Source organism: Oncorhynchus clarkii, chromosome 19, assembly GCF_045791955.1.
Source record: "Oncorhynchus clarkii lewisi isolate Uvic-CL-2024 chromosome 19, UVic_Ocla_1.0, whole genome shotgun sequence".
In the NCBI taxonomy this organism is placed as follows: domain Eukaryota; kingdom Metazoa; phylum Chordata; class Actinopteri; order Salmoniformes; family Salmonidae; genus Oncorhynchus; species Oncorhynchus clarkii.
In genome coordinates, this window is record NC_092165.1 from 44,122,080 (window position 1) to 44,141,978 (window position 19,899).

Consider the following 19,899-nt stretch of genomic DNA (forward strand, 5'->3'; position numbering starts at 1 on the left):
ATTTAGATGTGGTATAGCAGTGTTGGATGGCCCATCTCTTTGGGGTCTTTTGCAATACGTTATGATAACATTCCTTGTTAGTATAAACTTCTTGTTCCCCTGTTCATCTTACAAGTGGTTTGGATGAAAAAGTACACTGGTTGAGTTTACATTAGAATAGTAGCTGGTAGTAATTCAGTAAATGACAAACCAGAAACACACCCGTTCTTTAAAAAATATGTTTATTCAACAGATATTTTTAAATTTTTTTTAAACACAAATGAGATGTGCTTTATGAAACTAAAGCATCAGGTGTATAGTAAACTGTAGTTTAGTTGTGGCTAGGAAGAGCTGGACTGGGTCTGGGGCCAGGATTCATTCAAAGGTACATTGAAGCGCGGAGATGGCATTCACAGTACAGGGTGCAGATGTCAGCTCAAACGGAAATGACCTTCAAATGTCAAGCACCGCACGCTTACAGAAAACACACCTTGGATTGAATCCCGGTATGAGACTGGATCTGGGCTGGTACTATGCTGCATCCTCCTCGTCCTTTCTCTGCATCTCCTCTATGAGTCTCTGTCTCTCTGATGCTTGTCTCATATTCATCAGCACCACGCTCTCATAGTCCCGCTCACTGCTCAGGGCGCCCTGTAAGGGTAGACAAACAGTCAGATCAACAGGGACAGGCAGGCAGAGGACAGGTACAAAGCATTTACAACCTGTGATCTTTACCATAGTCATTTCACCACCTTTACCTTAGTTACCAGTGTAAAACGGTCAATATGAAGAAGCAAACCATGCTAAGCCATTGCATTAATAATGGGATAACACAGTGCAAATACAAACACAAGCTCTACATGTGACGTAAGTGTGCAACAGAGCATGGACCAAATGATAACTGTCTGTCACTCGTGGCTGCTGTCTGTTTTTTTCACGACAGGACCAGAGAGAGGAAAGGACAGGTGAGGGGAAGGGAGGAGAGGACAGGTGAGGGGAAGGGAGGAGAGGACAGGACAGGTGAAGGGAAAGGAAGGGAGGAGAGGACCGGACAGGTGTGTGGGAGAGAGGACCGTTTCAGACATACAGTGCCAAAAAGTTTGCCCCCTCTCTGATTCTCTATTTTTGATACTGAATGTTATGATCTTCAACCGAAACCTGAGTTTACCCCCAAAAAGATGCATAATTTTTTATTAAATAAATGAAAAGGTAATTGCCCCCTTACACTCAATAACTGGTTGTGCCACCTTTAGCTGCAATGACTGCAACCAAATGCTTCCTGTAGTTGTTGATCAGTCTCACAGACAGACAGACAGACAGACAGAGAGACACACAGTAAGCACTAGGCTGCACGGTAAGCACTAGGCTGCACGGTAAGCACTAGGGGCTGACACACACAAGTATGCAAAGACACGCTTACCAGTGGTGTTTGGCGGATGTGACAAATACAATTTGATTTGATGCATGTGCACACACACACAGTCAGTCAGACACACGCACCGCCCCTAATCCTCAATGGAGGGGGGGAGGCGGAGTGTCCACAGAATAAACCTGTTTTATAGGATTAGATGGAGGAAGTCTGCTGTGCCAAGGAAGTGTCTCCCTAACAAGCCAGTGAGCAGAGAGAAGTGAGTGTGTGAATGTGAGAGAGACAGAGTGGGACACAGAAGAGAAAGGGGGAGAGAGAGAAAGTGTAGAGAATGAAGGAGGGTTAGAGAGTGGCTCGGTGAGGTAAACCATCTGGAAAAGATCACTGGGACTCCAGCATCCACCCGTGTGTACGAGAGAGAGGGGTAGGAAGAGAGGAGGAGAAAGAGGGATGGCGTGGGGAGGCAGGCTCCCTCTCCATGCTGTTGGATAGACAGCTGTGATTATCATTCCAGTAATGTGAGATCAAGTTCTTGTCTAAGATGTAACCATGAAATATCACGCAAGCTCACTTAAGTAAATAAACAACTGTTGCATCTTCAATTAAACAAAACAAAGGGTGTAACTGTGGGCCGGAGGGAATGCAGTCCCCCCCTTCCACCCACCATACACCTTTACTCCACACAGACCTCTACTGGCCATTCTCTGAAATGCTTATATGAAAAACTAGGCTTATATGGACACTAATACTGTATGTCTCTATTTATTTCCCATGTAAGGTTAATAGAGATTATATTGGTTCACTTCCCATGTAGGAGGTGAGCTCTGAACACAAACAGGGGTCTAAGGAGAGTGACACAGTTCTCCATAGATGAGAGCCGTTTCCTTGCCTGGTGGGCTCACACAACGTACGCGTTTAGTCTGTGCATCCCTGACTAACTTAACACTTGGGGAGGTGTGTTTGTGTGCGTGTGTGTGTTGCTCCATAAACACACCAGCGGCTGGAGAGAGACTAGGGAAACCACATAAGATAAACAATGAGGCCCACAACAAAGAGGACCAGGCCAGCACAGAGGCAGGATGACAAACACACACACACTGCTCCATTCCATGCTCGTTCGCTCAGGGCTGACTAACAGCACTGATATCACTCACGGCCCGGAGCCTCCCAACAGCATGCTACAACCTGACACCAGGCCAGCCGTAACATCAGCACCATACGCCAGGCAGGGCGGTGAGTCAGGGTGCTCCACAGCAGACGGCAGGCTATGCTGCAGGTGGCCAGGCACAGTATTTTCCCCCACAGACAGATGGGATCAGGAGATCTGCTCTACATTAGACCCACCTGTCTCTCTGTGTGTGTTTGTTTTGAGTTACACACAGTTCTCTCACTTTTGTCGAAAAGTAGTATCTGATCTGGAAAATGATCATACAAGGACTGTAGTCCTTCCTTAACTGCCTGTTCAGGGGCAGAACGACAGATTTGTACCTCGTCAGCTTCCGGTTACTAGTCCAACGCTCTAACCACTAGGCTACCCTGCCGCTCCTTAAAGTGATAGTTCAAGATTTTGGCAATGAGGCCCTTTATCTACATCCCTAGTCAGATGGCCAATGCACAGCTAGCATGGGGGTGATAAGAGAGAAAGGGAGACTTCCAGCTCTTCTTCTCCCCCTCGTAAAATCACTCTCTCCCCAGCTCATGACAGAAGTAAGTCTCCCGGGGGCTATGAGGACCTGATGATGTCATGAAGGCCTATTATGTGTCATGGACCTGAGACGGAGCTGGTCTGCACGCCTAACTGCCTGTCCAGAAACAGACTAGGAGCCATCAGCCCTCATTAACCTTAAATAGAGATTTAAAAGGAGTTATTGTGTTTGTGTACAGTATTGATAAACATAGAAGTATTTGAATGATTTAGACAAGCCTGAAAAGGACTTTAAGCCATCACCTTCTTGCAGAACAATCTGATCCACATCGCCTAGCTCCAGTTTGCTTTCCCCCTCTCACCAAGATCCACTGCAAGCAACGAGACATCCTACTCCAAGGTGTCTGAGACAAATAGGTTTAAACGCTATCTTCTTTACAACAGCTCCTCCTATAGACTAGGGTACTTCTACCAAACCATAGTGGTTGTCCAGGTAAATTACTGCTAGGTCTACAATAATACAGACGGTACTGCCGTCTGATGAAACTAATCAAGGGGCCATTTCTCTGCAGTGTGTCCGAGTGTGTGTGTGTGTGTGTGTGTGTGTGTGTGTGTGTGTGTGTGTGTGTCAGTGGGTTATGGAGCCGGTGATTTATAGGAGCCAAACACTTATTTAGAGATCATTAGGGGTGTGTTTGATATGTGCGAGTGTATGCCCAGATGCTCCCGCTAACTAAAAATAACGCACTGGGCATGAGGATCGCATATGACACAGCCAAACTAAGATTCCTCACAAGAGTAAATTCAGGGAGAAGATCAATCATTTTTTTGAGGACAGACAAAACGATCTACAGACCGACTCCTTGTAATGATGGAACAAATACTAACTCATAATACTGCAATAACAGCTATTGAAATAGGCTCCAAGTCTACATCCTGTGTTGTTCAGTAATTTCCACAATTAGTCCTGAAAACATGGTTTATGGATGCCATTCACAGGCAAAGGCCCTTTTCCCTGAGAAGGAAAGCTAACCTAAATACAGGAACATACTGTATTTATATAATGCCCTAATAACTGCTGAAATGTAGCGAATAAGGTTTAACAGCCTTGACAGGGCCAAACCACGCAATAACTACTAAAACCTACTGTAGCAGCATGTGACAACGGACTGAGTAAGCTGTGTGCAGGTGGTTGTAAGCTAAATGAAGAGGTATTGGTGTCTAGGTGAAAGCTCTGGTCCGTGAATAGTGTAAAGTGTGAAGGAAGAGACAGTCAGCACTGGATTCGGGGGGCTGTAGAGGGCTGGATTTGAGCCTGCTGGATAGAGGGTGCATTTGAAAACCCATAAAGGAAATAAACAAAATGAAAGAGAAATGGAAGTTGAGACGTGAACTCCCTGTGCTCTGGCATTTCCCTGTATGATGGATGTGTTGGGGGTTTCTATGACAGAGAGATGGGGAGAGGGCTGTTCAGCTATGTAATATCCAACAATACATCTTTGTAACACCAGAATGATGTCTTTCACATCAGGGCCTTCCGGGAAAAGCCCTCTGATTGCAATAGATTTGATTTTAAAACACTGGGGCCACTAAACCAGCAACAATGTAGAATTGAAACCCTCAATATCCCAAAAGAGACATGACAAAAAATGAAGTGAAATGAAGGTTAAAGTACAAATACACATAAAACATTTCTACTGTGTGTGCGTGCGTCTGAGTAAGCTGGTGGTTTGTGTGTGTCTGGTGTGCTGCCTGATGAGAGGTCTGTACTGCTGCTTTGAGCATGTGTTATGGTTCCTTATCTGCTTAATGTGCTGAACAAACAGCAACTGGAATGCAGCAGTCCACACACTGTTTACTTCAGAGCCCAGACATTCAAAGAACCCTAAATATCAAACCCTTCATTTAATAATTACAAATAATTCAGTGCCAGGAGACACAAGCAGGTAAACATTCTCAGACTTCCCTGACCTCCCACGGAGAACGGCACACACACACACACACACACACACACACACACACACACACACACACACACACACACACACACACACACACACACACACACACACACACACACACACGTCTGGTCTGCTAGTCTGCAAACACGGCAATGAAGCTTTACTTCTACAAATCTCACAGTGGGGAAAAAGTCTGTGTGTGTTCCAATCATAACAATACACAAGGATTTGAAATGGAACAGACTGTTTTATTAGAGGACATGATGTAATTCACGTCACGTATCTGTTAAGATTGCCTAGGTAAAATGTATGGGATGGTATAAGACCACCCCTGGAATTTGGTCCACAACTGTACATGAAGACAAGAGAACTTTGTCATGTTACACAATGAAACTTCTTCAGATGCAACTAAACTGCCTATCCTGAGGGACAGAGGTCTATCCATTCAGTCAGGTGAGTTTCAGTTGGAGCTCTGCCACAAAGCTCATCACTGTCTATCTGACTCACTCATCATTGTAGAGCGACAGTTACGACACAGGCTCTCTCACTGTCTAGTGATGGATTTTACTGGTTTGCATCCATTGTTTCAATTCTGTACAGATCTTCATCACACACTATATCAGGGCCACAACCGAACTGCTGTGTATTCCATGTGAGAGGAAACATCTTAACACTGTGAAACACTGCTCTGTCTGTGGTTCACAAGACAAGAACACACAACAAAAGGCCCAAATGAATATCCACAAAAGCCTCAATTTTGCTTTATAGAGCCAGTCAAAGCAGTACCTGTAAGCACTTTTTCCTATTACAAAAACAAGCAGCATCCTAGGTTTGTGGGAGAACATAGTCGGCCCAGAAAGACCACAGTACCAACACTGCTCTGAGAAGGGAGAGATTGAGAAGAAGGCAGTCAGACACCCATTCTGCTCTTATGGACAATGGTAATCTTATGGTAATCACCCCAGTCTGGACAATGTACTAAACACAAACATGAGAGTAAACACACCTCAAACCCCTGGTCTAATGGTGAGCTCTGTGTAGGGTTGCAAAATTCCTGTAACTTTCAATAAATTCCCAGGTATTCACAAAGTCCTGGTTGGGGGATCCTAGAATGAGGAGGGAACAAGCAGAAAATCTGGAAACCTCCAACCAGGTTTCCTGGAACCCCAGGGAATTTATTGAAAGTTCCCAGAATTATGCAAGCCAAGCCCTGTGTGACCACATCACCACAGATAAAGCACGCTATCCTCTCCCTTGACGGTCTGCTTGCATGAAACCATGGCTTCCCAACAAAACAAAATAGTGGATGGGGTAGGGGTGGAGAAAAAAAAGACTGAATTGGGAGTTATTGAAATTCTCAGTTCCAGTCTTGGATAAATGTTATGATAAGGCAGTTAGTATATCTGCGTGAGTAATTGCATCTGTTAAAGGTCTGTTCTGGCGTTAGGGAGTTAATGGGGAAGGAAGGGTGGCAGGAATTTGTTTATTGGAGCCATTTTAAAAAGATCTGATCAGTGAAGTAATCTTAGAGACCGAATTCAGTATATACAGTACTAGTCAAAAGTTTGGACGCACACTCAATCAAGGGTTTTTCAAAACTATGAAATAGCACATATGGAATCATGTAGTGTCCAATAAAGTATTAAACAAATTAAAATATATTTTATATTTGAGATTCTTCAAAGTAGCCACCCTTTGCCTTGATGACACCTTTGCACACTAATGCCATTCTCTCAACCAGCTTCATGAGGTAGTCACCGAGAGTGCAATTCAATTAACAGATGTGCCTTCTTAAAAGTTAATTTGTGGAATTTCTTTCCTTCTTAATGCGTTTGAGCCTATCAGTTGTGTTGTGACAAGGTAGGGGTGGTATACAGAATATTGCCCTATTTGATTATAGACCAAGTCCATATTATGGCAAGAACAGCTCAAATAAGCAAAGAGAAACAACAGTCCATCATTACTTTAAGACATGAAGGTCAGTCAACCCAGAAAATGTCAAGAACTTTGAAAGTTTCTTCAAGTGCGGTTGCAAAAACCATCAAGCACAATGATGAAACAGGCTCTCATGAGGACCGCCACAGGAAGACCCAGAGTTACATCTGCTGCAGAGGATAAGTTCATTAGATTTAGCTGCACCTCAGATTGCAGCCCAAATAAATGCTTCAGAGTTCAAGTAACAGACACATCTCAACATCAACTGTTCAGAGGAGACTGCAAAGAAACCACTACTAAAGGACACCAATAAGAAGAAGAGACTTGCTTGGACCAACACACACTAGCAGTGGACATTAGAACGGTAGAAATCTGTCCTTTGGTCCAAATTTGAGACTTTTGTTTCCAACCGCTGTGTCTTTGTGAGACGCAGAGTAGGTGAACGGATGATCTCCGCATGTGTGGTTCCCACCGTGAAGCATGGAGGAGGTGTGATGGTGTGGGGGTGCTTTGCTGGTGACACTGTCTGTGATTTATTTAGAATTCAAGGCACACTTAACCAGCATGGCTACCACAGCATTCTGCAGCAATACGCCATTCCATCTGGTTTGCGCTTAGGTGGGACTATCATTTGTTTTTCAACAGGACAATGACCCAACACCTCAAGGCTGAGTAAGTGCTATTTAACCAAGAAGGAGAGTGATGGAGTGCTGCATCAGATGACCTGGCCTCCACAATCACCCGACCTCAACCCAATTGAGATGGTTTGGGATGAGTTGGACAGTTTTCGCTTTGTCATTATGGGGTATTGTGTGTAGATTGCTGAGGATTTGTTTGTTTGTTTTATCCATTTTAGAATAAGGCTATAACAAAACAAAATGTGGAAAAAGTCAAGGGGTGTGAATACTTTCCGAAGCCACTGTATATAAATCCATCTATCTATACATAATTATTTTTGTCACATACACTGGATAAGTGCAGTGAAATGTGTTGTTTTACAGAAACCCTGGAGCAGAGTGTTGTGTTGTCTGGAGACAAACAGATGGCCACTAATATTTCCTCAAGGTCAAAGACGAGGCACAATGATTGGGAGGATGCTGGTGTGGAGCACAGAGTATGACTGCTGCTGAGACCAGATGTAGACCATCCCAGAGACATGTATACACTAGCTAGAAGCTGAGCAGAGTGGGGTGTAGGCCTCTGGCCACTGCTAAAGCTTTATCTCTGAAGGGAAAAGTAAGTCTGTCAATAGCATAAACCCACAGCATACAAACAGTGATTATCAATAAGCATAATGGTTAAATTACAGAACACTACAGTAGACATCTAAGGAGGCCAAAAATACACACAGACACTACAAGCAAGACATTTACATTTGGGCCTATAGTGGCATTGACTGGAGGCTAGCAATACTGAGAAGCCAATTCATATTCTACTATGACTACAGTATTCCTACAACATTCCAATAACAAAAACAAGCATGCAGCTAGAGGCGTGAGAATTGGAACGGCAACAAGTTATCTTGTGCAACTCAGCCATTCTACACATACATATCTGTATGCTAGTCAGTGGCTTCATCCGATATCACTGCCTATTGGCCTCCACTCAGCCAGAATGGCCTACGTTGGCCCCGGGGCTTTACACAAGCTAACAGAGCACAGGAAATCAGTAGAGTAGAGACAATGCCATGGAGATTAGTGATCGGTTAACCCCATCGGAGTGTGAGTAGCCCCCCCCCTCTCTCACACACACACACACGTCACTGTGGCCCTGTCTGTGTGAGGAATGTGCTGTGCTCTTTCCCGAGTTCAATTCCATCCGTGTTACAAGCAGTAAATCAGTGGGGACTCCGGCAGCTCCTGTTCTGCCCTCTCCCTCAGGTAGTGGGTGCAGCCAGCGGGATTTACGCCCATGATTCAGACTCACACAGCAGGAAGAGTTACATCACCAGAGGGCAAACACTCTCTGCCGTTAGGTAGGGAGAAAAAACACAAAACCCCACCTGCTCGTCTTAACCCTCTTCTACACTCACCTGGGTTACTTACAGAGGACACTTTCTCAACCAACAAACCTGACAGGGTCTCTACTGATAAGGATTATAAGACTCAGGTAAGAGACAAGAGTAGCTAGGGTGTTAAATCCAGGATTTAGAGAATTTCCTGGGGAAGTAGCACCAGTTCGCTCTCTCAAGGTTGTTCACAGTGCTTCTCCCACTGCAGTTGAACAAGCCTCATCATGTCAGGAGAAACAGTGTCACAGTCTACAGGTATCAGCCCTAGCCTGGCTTCCTGATAGAGACAGACGTGTGGGTGTGGGATACAGATGCCCTGTGTACACAGCAGTACAGGTAAGAGCTAACAGATCTATCATACATGTTGTTACAAACTCTATCGATCAACCAATCAAAAGTATTAGTTTTAAGAGACTTAACCAACACCTGCTCTTGAGAACATACTTTAGGCATTTCCATTTGGACAGGTGGCCAACTCATTTGAAAGTCTCCATCAAACGTGTTCGGCTAAAGGCAGTTTGACGAGAAAGATTATTTAGTAACTGTAAATGGCAAAGCAGTTTTTACTTCTTTAATTTGGACTTGGAAGATAAGTGTTTCCTTAGCGTGATAATGACCGCTACAATTCTAACACGCCCTCGTCCAACTGACATGTTTGGAAAGGAATGCTGTTGTGTCCACACTCTCCCCATCTCCCGCTGCTACTAAAGTGCCAGTAAAACCTTTATGGGCCAACAAAACATGGTTGCCGTAGTGCCTTACAAATTTACAGAGTGAGTGTTTCAAGTCACGAACACAGATATTATATGGGCAAAGCTGTTAGGAGCCCGTAAAATCACAGAGACCACTGAGATTGTCCATTTGACAAGCCAGAGATGAACTGCATTCTGTGTTACTCAATAAAATGACTAAGTTACTGGAACCATACTCAACTAGATTAAAATAAGGAGCATTTTATTTTGCGCTTTGGGCCTAGAGTTTACATGAACTATAATGGACTTAATCTTTTCAGAGCCACACTTTCCTCAGTGTGTTCAGTTGTCTTAGGTAAAAGGTTTTATGCCCTTGCTTTCTAAATGGGTGGTAGCTGTTCAAGGCTCAACATTTACAGCTAACTGAGATTGAAACTGTACAGATTAACTTCTAAATGACCAAAATCGACACCAGTTTGACACCAGTTACAGTATGTGAAAGTCATATTCCAGTTAAATTCTACATACATTACCATCATAACAAATCATGCCAGGTATTGCCACACCTCTCTCAAATAAGAGTTGTGGAATGTGATCTCTTCTGGATCCAGCATGTTAAACAGGAAAGGCTGACTAACTGTCTGTGACCAGTAAACCAGCTCAACAGATCCAAAGTTAAAGAGAAATAAAACCAGATGAATTTGCATACTGTGTCTGAAAGAATCTGGGTTTTGTCTCAACATGTAGCAAATTCCACCCCATTCATAAAATAACGCTTGATTAAAAGTAAGAGTGAAGCCTGTAGTTGTAGTTGCCTGATGGCTATTCCATGCAAGAAATTGCCAAGAAACTGAAGATGTCGTACAACGCTATGTACTACTCCCTTTACAGAACAGCGCAAACTGGCGCTAACCAGAATAGAAGAGGAGTTGGAGGCCCTGGTGCACAACTGAGCAAGAGGACAAGTACATTAGAGTGTTTAGAGTGTCGCCTCACAAGTCCTCAACTGGCAGCTTCATTAAAATAGTATCCGCAAAACACCAGTCTCAACGTCAACAGTGAAGAATGCGACTCCAGGATGCTGGCCTTCTAGGCAGAGTTCCTCTGTCCAGTGTCTGTGTTCCTTTGCCCATCTTAATATTTTCTTTTTATTGGCCAGTCTGAGATATGGCTTTTTCTTTGCAACTCTGCCTAGAAGGCCAGCATCCCGGAGTCGCCTCTTCACACAAAACACGTTAAAAGGTTAATAATTCATAAAGGTGGTGTTAGCTGAATGATATTATCTCATAGAACAAAAGGTATCAGATCTCCTAAGCCTGTGCTAACCTCAGACCTTATTTTGGACGTTTATCCAAAAACTCTATGAAAGAAAACCCATTAATTTCCACATAGGCTTTGACCAACGAGCCATGGCTAACTCATTTCCGTTTTTTAGAACTACAAGCTGGCGAGTTCTATAAAGGATGTTGGGTCTGCTCTAAAATGTGCATATTTGGTGCACAGATACTGAAAGTCAGAATCAGGCTAAGACATCCCTTTAGTGCATTCAGCAGACCACACCTGCATTTATGGGAATAAACTGGATTTGAAAAGTAAACATTTAAAATCAAACACTTCAAAGCACATGTTGGACTATTTCCCAGGAGCCAAATGTTGAAGAATTGTATTAATACAAAACCAAGCAGAGCAGGTGCGTTCTCTAAATAATAGCTGCTGCCTTTTCACATCAAACTTGACATAATCCAAAGGTTACATCTGTTGTTGGAAAGCAGAGGGAAACAAATATTGCACATCCTGTATGCTGCAGAATGATGAAAGTAAACCTGGACATTTATATCAGAGATGTATGATATGTTCTTGATGGGAAACCACTTGATCTGACATGAACCTAACCTCAAAGTGAAATCATTTAAATTAATTATTTTGTTTCTTATCTTTTCCAAAACAGAGCTTTTTTCTAAGATGGTAGACTGCATTTAGGCTTAATCTCAGAAGTGAACCAAAGGACATCAACAGGACCAGGTAAGATGCCACTGAAGATGTCTCTGTGCCGTAAGCCAGCCTCGGCCCGCTGGTCTAGGACCCAGAAGCGCAGGGAGGTGCTCTCTGTCAACATGATCAGCCTCCCATTGGCCGACTTCTGCCACGTTGCCCACATCGGGAACAATGCCAGCAGTGACAGCTTCGGGGACCTGTCCTTTCTGAAGGGGGGCCACAGCCTGATACTGCACAGCTCTCAGAGCGAACATAACCTCTTCCTGGCCTGCTACCCTCCACCCAAACCCCCACGACTTAACCTGGGTGAGGCCGAGGCCCTAAAGATCCCAGAGTGGACCAGGGCCCACTTGAGCCACAGCGCCTCAGAGAGGAGGAAGGAGTACCGATCCTTGCCCATGCTGGACAGTGAGGAGGGCGAGGGGGCGATCGAGGCCAGTGTTAGCCCCAGCCACGGGGTCATGGTCAGTAGCCACAGTCCTGGCCGGGGCAGTCTGAGCTCTGGCAGGGATGGAGATTCCACTCAGACCTGCCATGAGAACACACTGCAGCTGGATGAGGTGGACAACAGCTTCTCCTTCAGCCTGGACCTGGGCCCCTCCATCCTGGACGATGTGCTGCAGGTCATGGACAGGCTCCACTATTAGAGGAACAGCCAGACAAACATGGGTCCTCAGCAAGAGACTTCACTGACATAATTATATGTGACTGGCATTAGAACACTCTAATCTGTCCTAGGATATGAACAGCTGACATTAAAAAAAACTCTTGACTTAAAGAAACAATGTCAGAACATTTGAAACGCCATGGGGATATAATCTCAATCTTTGGATTAGCTGACTGTGGCTGAATTATATAAAATGCAATGGACTCAAAGAGTAATGGATGAGATGTGGACAGAACTGTAACTACAAAGAGATCCTCCTCCATTTCATGTGAGGTAATCTAACCCAGTGGTTCCCAACCTGAGGTACGTAGTGCTTTCGGAAAGTATTCAGACCCCTTGACTTTTTCCACATTTTGTTACGTTACAGCTTTATTCTAACATGGATTAAATCATTCCCCCCCTTCAATCTACACACAATACCCAATTATGAGAAAGCAAAAACAGGTTTTTAGAAAATTCTGCAAATGTAAAAATAAACCAATATCAAATTTACATAAGTATTCAGACCCTTTACTTAGTACTTTGTTGAAGCGCCTTTGGCAGTGATTACAGCTGAGTCTTCTTGGGTATGACGCTACAAGCTTGGCACACATATATTTGGGGAGTGTCTCCCATTCTTCTCTGCAGATCCTCTCAAGCTCTGTCAGGATGAATGGGAAGCGTCGTTGCACAGCTATTTCTGGTCTCTCCAGAGATGTTCGATCAGAGACTTGTCCATAAGCCACTCCTGCGTTGTCTTGGCTGTGTGCTTAGGGTCATTGTCCTGTTGGAAGGTGAACCTTAGCCCCAATCAGAGGTCCTGAGCACTCTGGAGCAGGTTTTCATCAAGGATCGCTCTGTTCATATTTCCCTTGATCCTTACTAGCCTCCCAGTCCCTGCCGCTGAAAAACATCCCCACAGCATGATGCTGCCATGACCACGCTTCACTGTAGGGATGGTGCCAGGTTTCCTCCAGATGTGACGCTTGGCATTCAGGCCAAAGAGTTCAATCTTGGTTTCATCAGACCAGAGAATCTTGTTTCTCATGGTCTGAGAGTCTTTAGGTGCCTTTTGGCAAATTCCAAGCGTGGTGTCATGTGCCTTTTACTGTGGCCAGCTCTGTCTTGGTGGTTCCAAACGTCTTCCATTTAAGAATGATGGAGGCCACTGTGTTCTTGGGGACCTTCAAAGCTGCAGAATTTTTGTTGTAGCCTTCCCCAGATCTGTACCTCGACACAATCCTGTCTCTGAGCTCTATGGATAATTCCTTCAACCTCATGGCTTGGTTTTTGATCTGACTTGCACTGTCAACTGTGGGACCTTATATAGACAGGTGTGTGCCTCTCCAAATCATGTCGAATCAATTGAATTATAGCACAGGTGGACTCCAATCAAGTTGTAGAATCATCATGGATGATCAATGGAAACAGGATGTACCTGAGCTTAATTTCAAGTGTCATAGCAAAGGGCCTGAATACTTGTGAATAAGATGTGTTTTTCATTTTTTATAAATTTGCCCCCCCCCCCCCAAAGAAATCTATAAAACTGTTTTCGCTTTGTCATTATGGGGTATTGGGAGTAGATTGATGAGGACATTTTTTTATTTGATCCATTTTAAAATAAGGGAGTAACGTAACAAAATGTGGAAAAAGTCAAGGGGTCTGAATACTTTCCGAATGCACGGTATACCCTTCGGGGTACTTGGGCTATCCACAGGGGGTACGTGGGGAAGACTCAAAGGACCATTGGCCTACTGGTAAAATGCACGAGGGGGTACTTTGTGGGTTTTCCGGTCAGATCAAAATGTGATTTGGGGTACAGTAACCAAAAAAGGTTAGGAAACACTGATCTAAACCATGGACAATAAGAGCCAGCACATGGACTTCTGTTTCAACTTATCCCTTCTCTCATTTACAGTAGATTATCATTTCAGAACGTCATGTTTGAGTTATATGCTAATTTGTTGAATTTTTTTTGATCATATCCATCTGTTGTTTCTATTATACAGCAATAGAATCAGTATTGCACGTTGCAGCATTAGATAAAATGTTACATAGTCTAGTTAATAATTTAGCACCTTTTTTTATCTCAAGCTGTTCAAAGTAAAGTGGGCATTTTCAGTTGGCTGCTTTTTCACCTTAGTTTAAACCCAGTTCCTTCCTACAGAGCTCGAGAGGATTGTTCAATTTAAGAATGTTATGTTAAAGAAAGAAAAAAGGAACGAGGGCTTAGTTTTCCAAGGTCCTGAAGCTGTGACGACTTGGCGTCCTTGCCATTCCGTTGTGTGGGGAGGGCAATCTCTCTTCCGCACGCATCTCAGAGGCCCCACTTGAAGGTGCACGAAGGCAGCCCCGTCTCTCTTTCCAACAACACAATGAAAACAAACACTTAGCTCTGCTTCCAATAAAGCCAGTGGTTGGAGGGCTGCAACTCAGGCCACAGGTCCGTGCCCCAAAACCCCAGCGCCGTTTTCTTAAATGTTAATCGGAGTCCCTCGCTCTGGTGAGTGGCGCGAGAGGGGAAGGTGGCGAGGGGTAATGTGATCCTTCCACGTGCTGCTGGAGCCAAGAAGGCTGGGGACCACAGCCATCCATTACCAGCAAGGCTCCTGATGAGGGTTTAAACACTACCTGCTGAACAAACAGGGCCTGATGCACCGCCCACCACCCCCAGTCCTGGGCCCACTTACCCACCTGCAAGGGGAGCTGGGAGAAAGCCACAGCCAGCACCACAGCAGGGGGCTGTCAGGAAAGGAAAGCAGTGGGGCAAAGCTAAAAGCTGTTACATTCCAGGGATCCTTGAGGCGTTACAGAGAACTTCACTAGCCATGAGTTTCCTGCTGCTAACAAACAGTTAAACAGCGTTAGCAATAGCATGTTAATCTAATGGAGTCACTGATGTTTGTGGGTACATCTGTACTGCATATGTTTTGTGCATCTTTCAGTAAAACGAATTATGGCTTTCAGTATATTGTATGTTTTATGAGAATAATAACACATTGTGAAACACTCTTTTAGACCGGTGTGTACACTAACTTCTTTTACTCTTGTCAAATTCCAAGATCAGTGGTTCGCATCAACATTTTAGATGGCTTGTATAATACTGCTTACACACTTTGATGGACTGACATATGTTTGGTTTTCTAACAGTCATGAGGTGCCATAGAGGCCATATTAAAGCCCCGTCTGTCACATTTTACACTTACTGTTTGAAGAGAAATTACACCCTGACATTACCTCCAGCTGTCTCATGTAAAGTAGTCCATGTTAGATACTTACACATGGGCACGTACGGACAGACATTCCAAGCCAAATCAACCATCTACTCATTCACAGGTTTCACTTTGAAAGTTACTGCTACTACAATGAACTGGAGCTTGAGGGAAGTACTGAATGGTTATGATGCACAGTGTTGACCACACCTGCATCACAGCAAGGTTATTAAATAGATGAAGTTGGGCTTGATAAAGTCAACCTTTATTCCCCACTTATCCTGAACCAGCAGAACAAGTAATCCATTCATAAGGAACGTTAACGGACAGTTTCCTGGGCCTTATCAGATTGACATCTTGGCTTTCTAGGTTAACGAGTCTTGATATAATTTGCTCAGGACAGGAAAGGAGGACCATACATGATGGTTTCTTATTCTTGTCAAAGCCCAGAAAAGATAGCTCTTCCTTTCCCACCTTTCACCTAATCCTATGAAAGCCCACCTCGTATGCTTCATCAGCATCCATAACTTCATTGTCCAACCTGGTGCCTAAATCTACATTACCGCTTACCCAGACACTCCTCAATGACATAACACGCCTCTGGAACAGTGGGACTAATGTCCCACTGTCCCAGACAGAGCTCAGAGACAGAACTACAGAGCACCCACACGCAGTCTGTCCTTGGACCGTACGACACCCCATTGTCTGCACTGGGCTCCTCCACACGAGAAGTCACATAAATTTATCCTCAACAAGCGCCCAAACTCACAAGGCTGATGTGAGAAGAGTAATTGGAAGACAAATTATCTTGGCACAGTGCCAACTGGCAAAACATTTTAAACTGTGAGGTACCCCATCATATCTGGGACCACTTTTCCCTCAAATTCCAAACTCACCATCATACAGAATACCACGAAAGCCATCTTACAAAAGACGAGGTTTTTATAAAAATAAAAATAAATCTGACATTTTTGGGGGGTGGAAATATTGTTTTGACAAGCGAGACATTCCGTTTCTGAAACTGATATTGTTTATGGAACTCTACATCGTGTCAGAACACATTACAGAGCCACCGGTTCACACATTTCTCCCCCATTTAAAAACACATTTAGTGCCAAGGTAGCTCACAATAGTACTGCTTTGCATGATATCCATGATACACTTGGGCATCGTAAAACCTTGAGAAGACGACAAAACCATCAAAAGATCTCAAAAGTTTAACATCCGCTGATTAAAACTAGCAAGCTATTTGATCAAGTTCATATGCAATGTGTTACAGTAGATCGAAGAGGAGCACAAAAGTCTGAGGAGATTCAATTCAACTTCAGTCCACAGAGGAAAAACACTGAGTCAGCAATGTAAAAACAGTCTCCCATGGCCTTTTGCTCCTTCTAACTGTCCCATGAAGAAAAATGCAGTGGTCTCCATTGCTCCCAGACCTCGTGTTAAGATAGTCCTGTTACCACCTTCTCTATTCCCTGTCTAAGCTAAAGCCCAGTTAAATTAATTGATGCCGATAACAGCTGGCAACAGCGGTAAATTAAACAATCTGTTACATTAGTCCTTTAGCTGCTAAACGGACTCTTCCAGGAAGTCAGAACACTAGAAGTTGTTATCTCTGTCCAGAAAAAGTACAGTGCTGCAGCCAGCTGCCAACTGTAGCAGGACTATGCGCAGCATCCCAGGACCCAGACAGACTCGGGGGCTATTGTAGGTGAGCGTGCTCTTTCTTTAGCAGAAGGAAGCTAGCCGGTCCGATATGATGTCAAAAACATCCTAGAACAGATGACAAGCTACATCTGGTTCATGTTGTGACAGGCTCCAAGTCTAAGTTTCCTCAAAGATGAAATAAACAGAGTCGTATCAAATATTGCGATACGTCTTTATCAGAATAAATACTCTAAAAAGACAATACGCTAAACGATTGTTCTAAATTGGGGATGCAATGACTTATGACTTACAAAGACATGATTATGCTGCAGGTTCTACTGATAGGGAGGATACAGATGGTTGGATGTGGACCCCAAACTCAAGAGATTCTGGGAGGTAAGGGCTTAACAACTATGAGTCATATTGACACTGTGTGAATGTAGTCTGGCAGCAATGTGAAGAGTTCTGGGGGACAGCTTGAACACCTCATCCACCGTAATTGAACTGTGTACTTCGCATTGTCATGCAAACCACCATTCCATCTATGTAGGGACAGTATAGTCGATTCTTAACAGATTACGTAATCCACTCAGTATTTCAGGAACAGACACACAGCGGACTGTGTACATCACACTGACATTCAATAAAACTTGACATCAAATGTCAACAGAGACCGACTGTTTGAAAAACAGCACAAGCACAGAATGATTTACCATACATATTTTACAGCCTCTCATTATGATAATTTATTATGGCACGGTACAGTGATACAAAACATAGCACACTCAGGAGGTGAAACTAGATCCTATCAAAATACAAGGGAGTTTAGTCTGGAGCATAGGGATCAATTCTCTGCACCATGGCCCGGCTGGGACAGGGCCTCTGTTCCTTACCCTGCTTGGTTATTTATGTTTAGAAGAACGTTGTGAATGGACCACCACCCCTCCATGTCTCTGCATGGTGTCCCAACTGGTGAAACGCCTGACCCAACACACCCATGTCTGACAGAGGGCCTGTACATCAAAAAGTTATACAGCTGAACCATCGAGAGCATCCTGACTGGTTGCATCACCGCCTGGTATGGCAACTGCTCGGCATCTGAACATAAGACGCTACAGATGGTAGTGCGTACGGCCCAGTACATCACTGGGGCCAGGCTTCCTGCCATCCAGGACCTGTATAATAGTCGGTGTCAGAGGAAAGCCCATAAAATTCCAGCCACCCTAGTCATAGACAGTTTTCTCTGCCACTGTACCCCCGTACACTGACTCGGTACCCACTGTACAAAGCCTCGTTATTGTTATACTTTTGTTTATTTGGTAAATATTTTCTTAACTCTTCTCTGCACTGTTGGTTAAGGGCTTGTAAGTAAGCATTTCACGGTAAGGTCTACACTTCTTGTATTATGCACGTGACAAATGGTTTGATTTGATTCACAAACTTAGAGAATCACTCAGCACAGGAGTACAACAGGGCTCATCCATGCCTCTCCAAATTTGCTACAGTGTGTGATACTAGGGATCTCCATGGGCCTGTGGGGACTTGGGGGCCCAGGTGCAGCAGCAGGTCCCAGACCAGTGTAAGCAGATGCTCTTGTTAAACAGAGTGGCGCATAGTGTGAAGTCAGGCGTGTGCGTCCCTGGGCTCCCTGCTTTGCTGGGGCTGGATTGATGGAGGTTAAAGAGGCAGGTATCAGCACTGCTGCTCCTCTGTGATCGCAGCAGGTCACACTGAGGGAGAGGGAAAATTAGAAAATGAGGGGAGGGTGAAAGAGGCAGCAGAGGGAGAAAGACAGGGAGAGGAAGCAGAGTGAAAAAGAGAGGGAGAAAGAGGGAGATGTAGTGTTCTGGATCCCAGACAGTCTCCCCAGGACCTCCATGGTTCTCCCCAATCAATCAAATGTACCTATAAAGCCCTTCTTACATCAGCTGATGTCACAAAGTGCTATACAGAAACCCAGCCTAAAACCCCAAACAGAAAGCATGCAGAAGCACGGTGGCTAAGAAAAAGTCCCTAGAAAGGCAGGAACCTAAGAAGAAATCTAGAGAGGAACCAGGCTCTGAGGGGTGGGCAGTCCTCTTCTGGCTGTGCCGGGTGGAGATTACATGATAACAGTACATGGCCTGGGGTATCCACTGACCCCAGGCCAGACAGTCTGCCCAGGACCTCCATGGTTCTCCCCAGTATCCACTGACCACAGGCCAGATGTGGGACAATATTACCAATATTCACTGGATCCCCATTATGTCATGTGGGCCTCTTTAGTGAGAAGCCTTCTCACTGAGGGCTAATGTGAAAATTACACTGCTCTAATAATTTTGTTTTCGTTCCCTGCCCTGAAAAACTCTGCGAGAGATGAAGCAATCTGCATCGGATAGCTTTAACCAGTAAAACCGGTTACCATAATAACATTACTCTGACAAGTCCCAATGCGCGGGCCGGGCTGTGAACCCTGCATGGCGTGCTAACCCTGACGAGGGGCCTGAGTTACTGTGCTGAGGTGAAACAGTCCATCCTCAGCTCTGGGGAGGGAGAGTCGGCTGGTCTAAAACCATGCAGACCCGAGCCCAAATGTATGGAAAAGCTCTTTAAAAACAAAATCAGCGTTATTATTATTATTATTAGGCCTAAATGACCACAGCAGTGAAACTAAGTAATGGTGATTATGGACACAGACAGACTGAGTAATGTCTAGCTCATGACCAGAGAGAAGCTTAAACTTCCTGTACTCCTCAAACTGACTCAGATCACCTTCATCGTCCACCTACATTTCCCAACTGTGCTACAACATTATTCTGATTGGA

At 44.4% G+C, this 19,899-nt stretch overlaps 2 protein-coding genes across 3 annotated transcripts in view; one reads left to right on the plus strand and one right to left on the minus strand.

The window, feature by feature from the left end:
* Positions 1-204: 204 nt before the first annotated feature.
* Positions 205-19,899, minus strand: part of LOC139375259 (dnaJ homolog subfamily C member 17-like) — a 53,866-nt gene continuing 34,171 nt past the window's right edge. Inside the window, exon 11 of one of the 2 annotated variants that reach the window (XM_071116874.1) lies at positions 205-630. In XM_071116874.1, the coding sequence (XP_070972975.1) occupies positions 511-630 (120 nt within the window). In that variant the 3' untranslated portion in view covers positions 205-510. The remainder of the gene's footprint in view (positions 631-19,899) is intronic. The other variant, XR_011627767.1, reaches the window with a different exon arrangement.
* Positions 8,878-15,250, plus strand: LOC139375260 (cdc42 effector protein 3-like). The gene is made up of 2 exons (XM_071116875.1): positions 8,878-9,236; positions 11,541-15,250. The coding sequence occupies exon 2, from the start codon at positions 11,620-11,622 to the stop codon at positions 12,232-12,234; it is 615 nt and encodes a 204-aa protein (XP_070972976.1). The 5' UTR covers positions 8,878-9,236; positions 11,541-11,619; the 3' UTR covers positions 12,235-15,250.

Bases quoted from the DNA above. Each gene is read 5' to 3' on its own strand.
- LOC139375260 (XM_071116875.1), top strand. From the start codon at position 11,620: ATGCCACTGAAGATGTCTCTGTGCCGTAAGCCAGCCTCGGCCCGCTGG.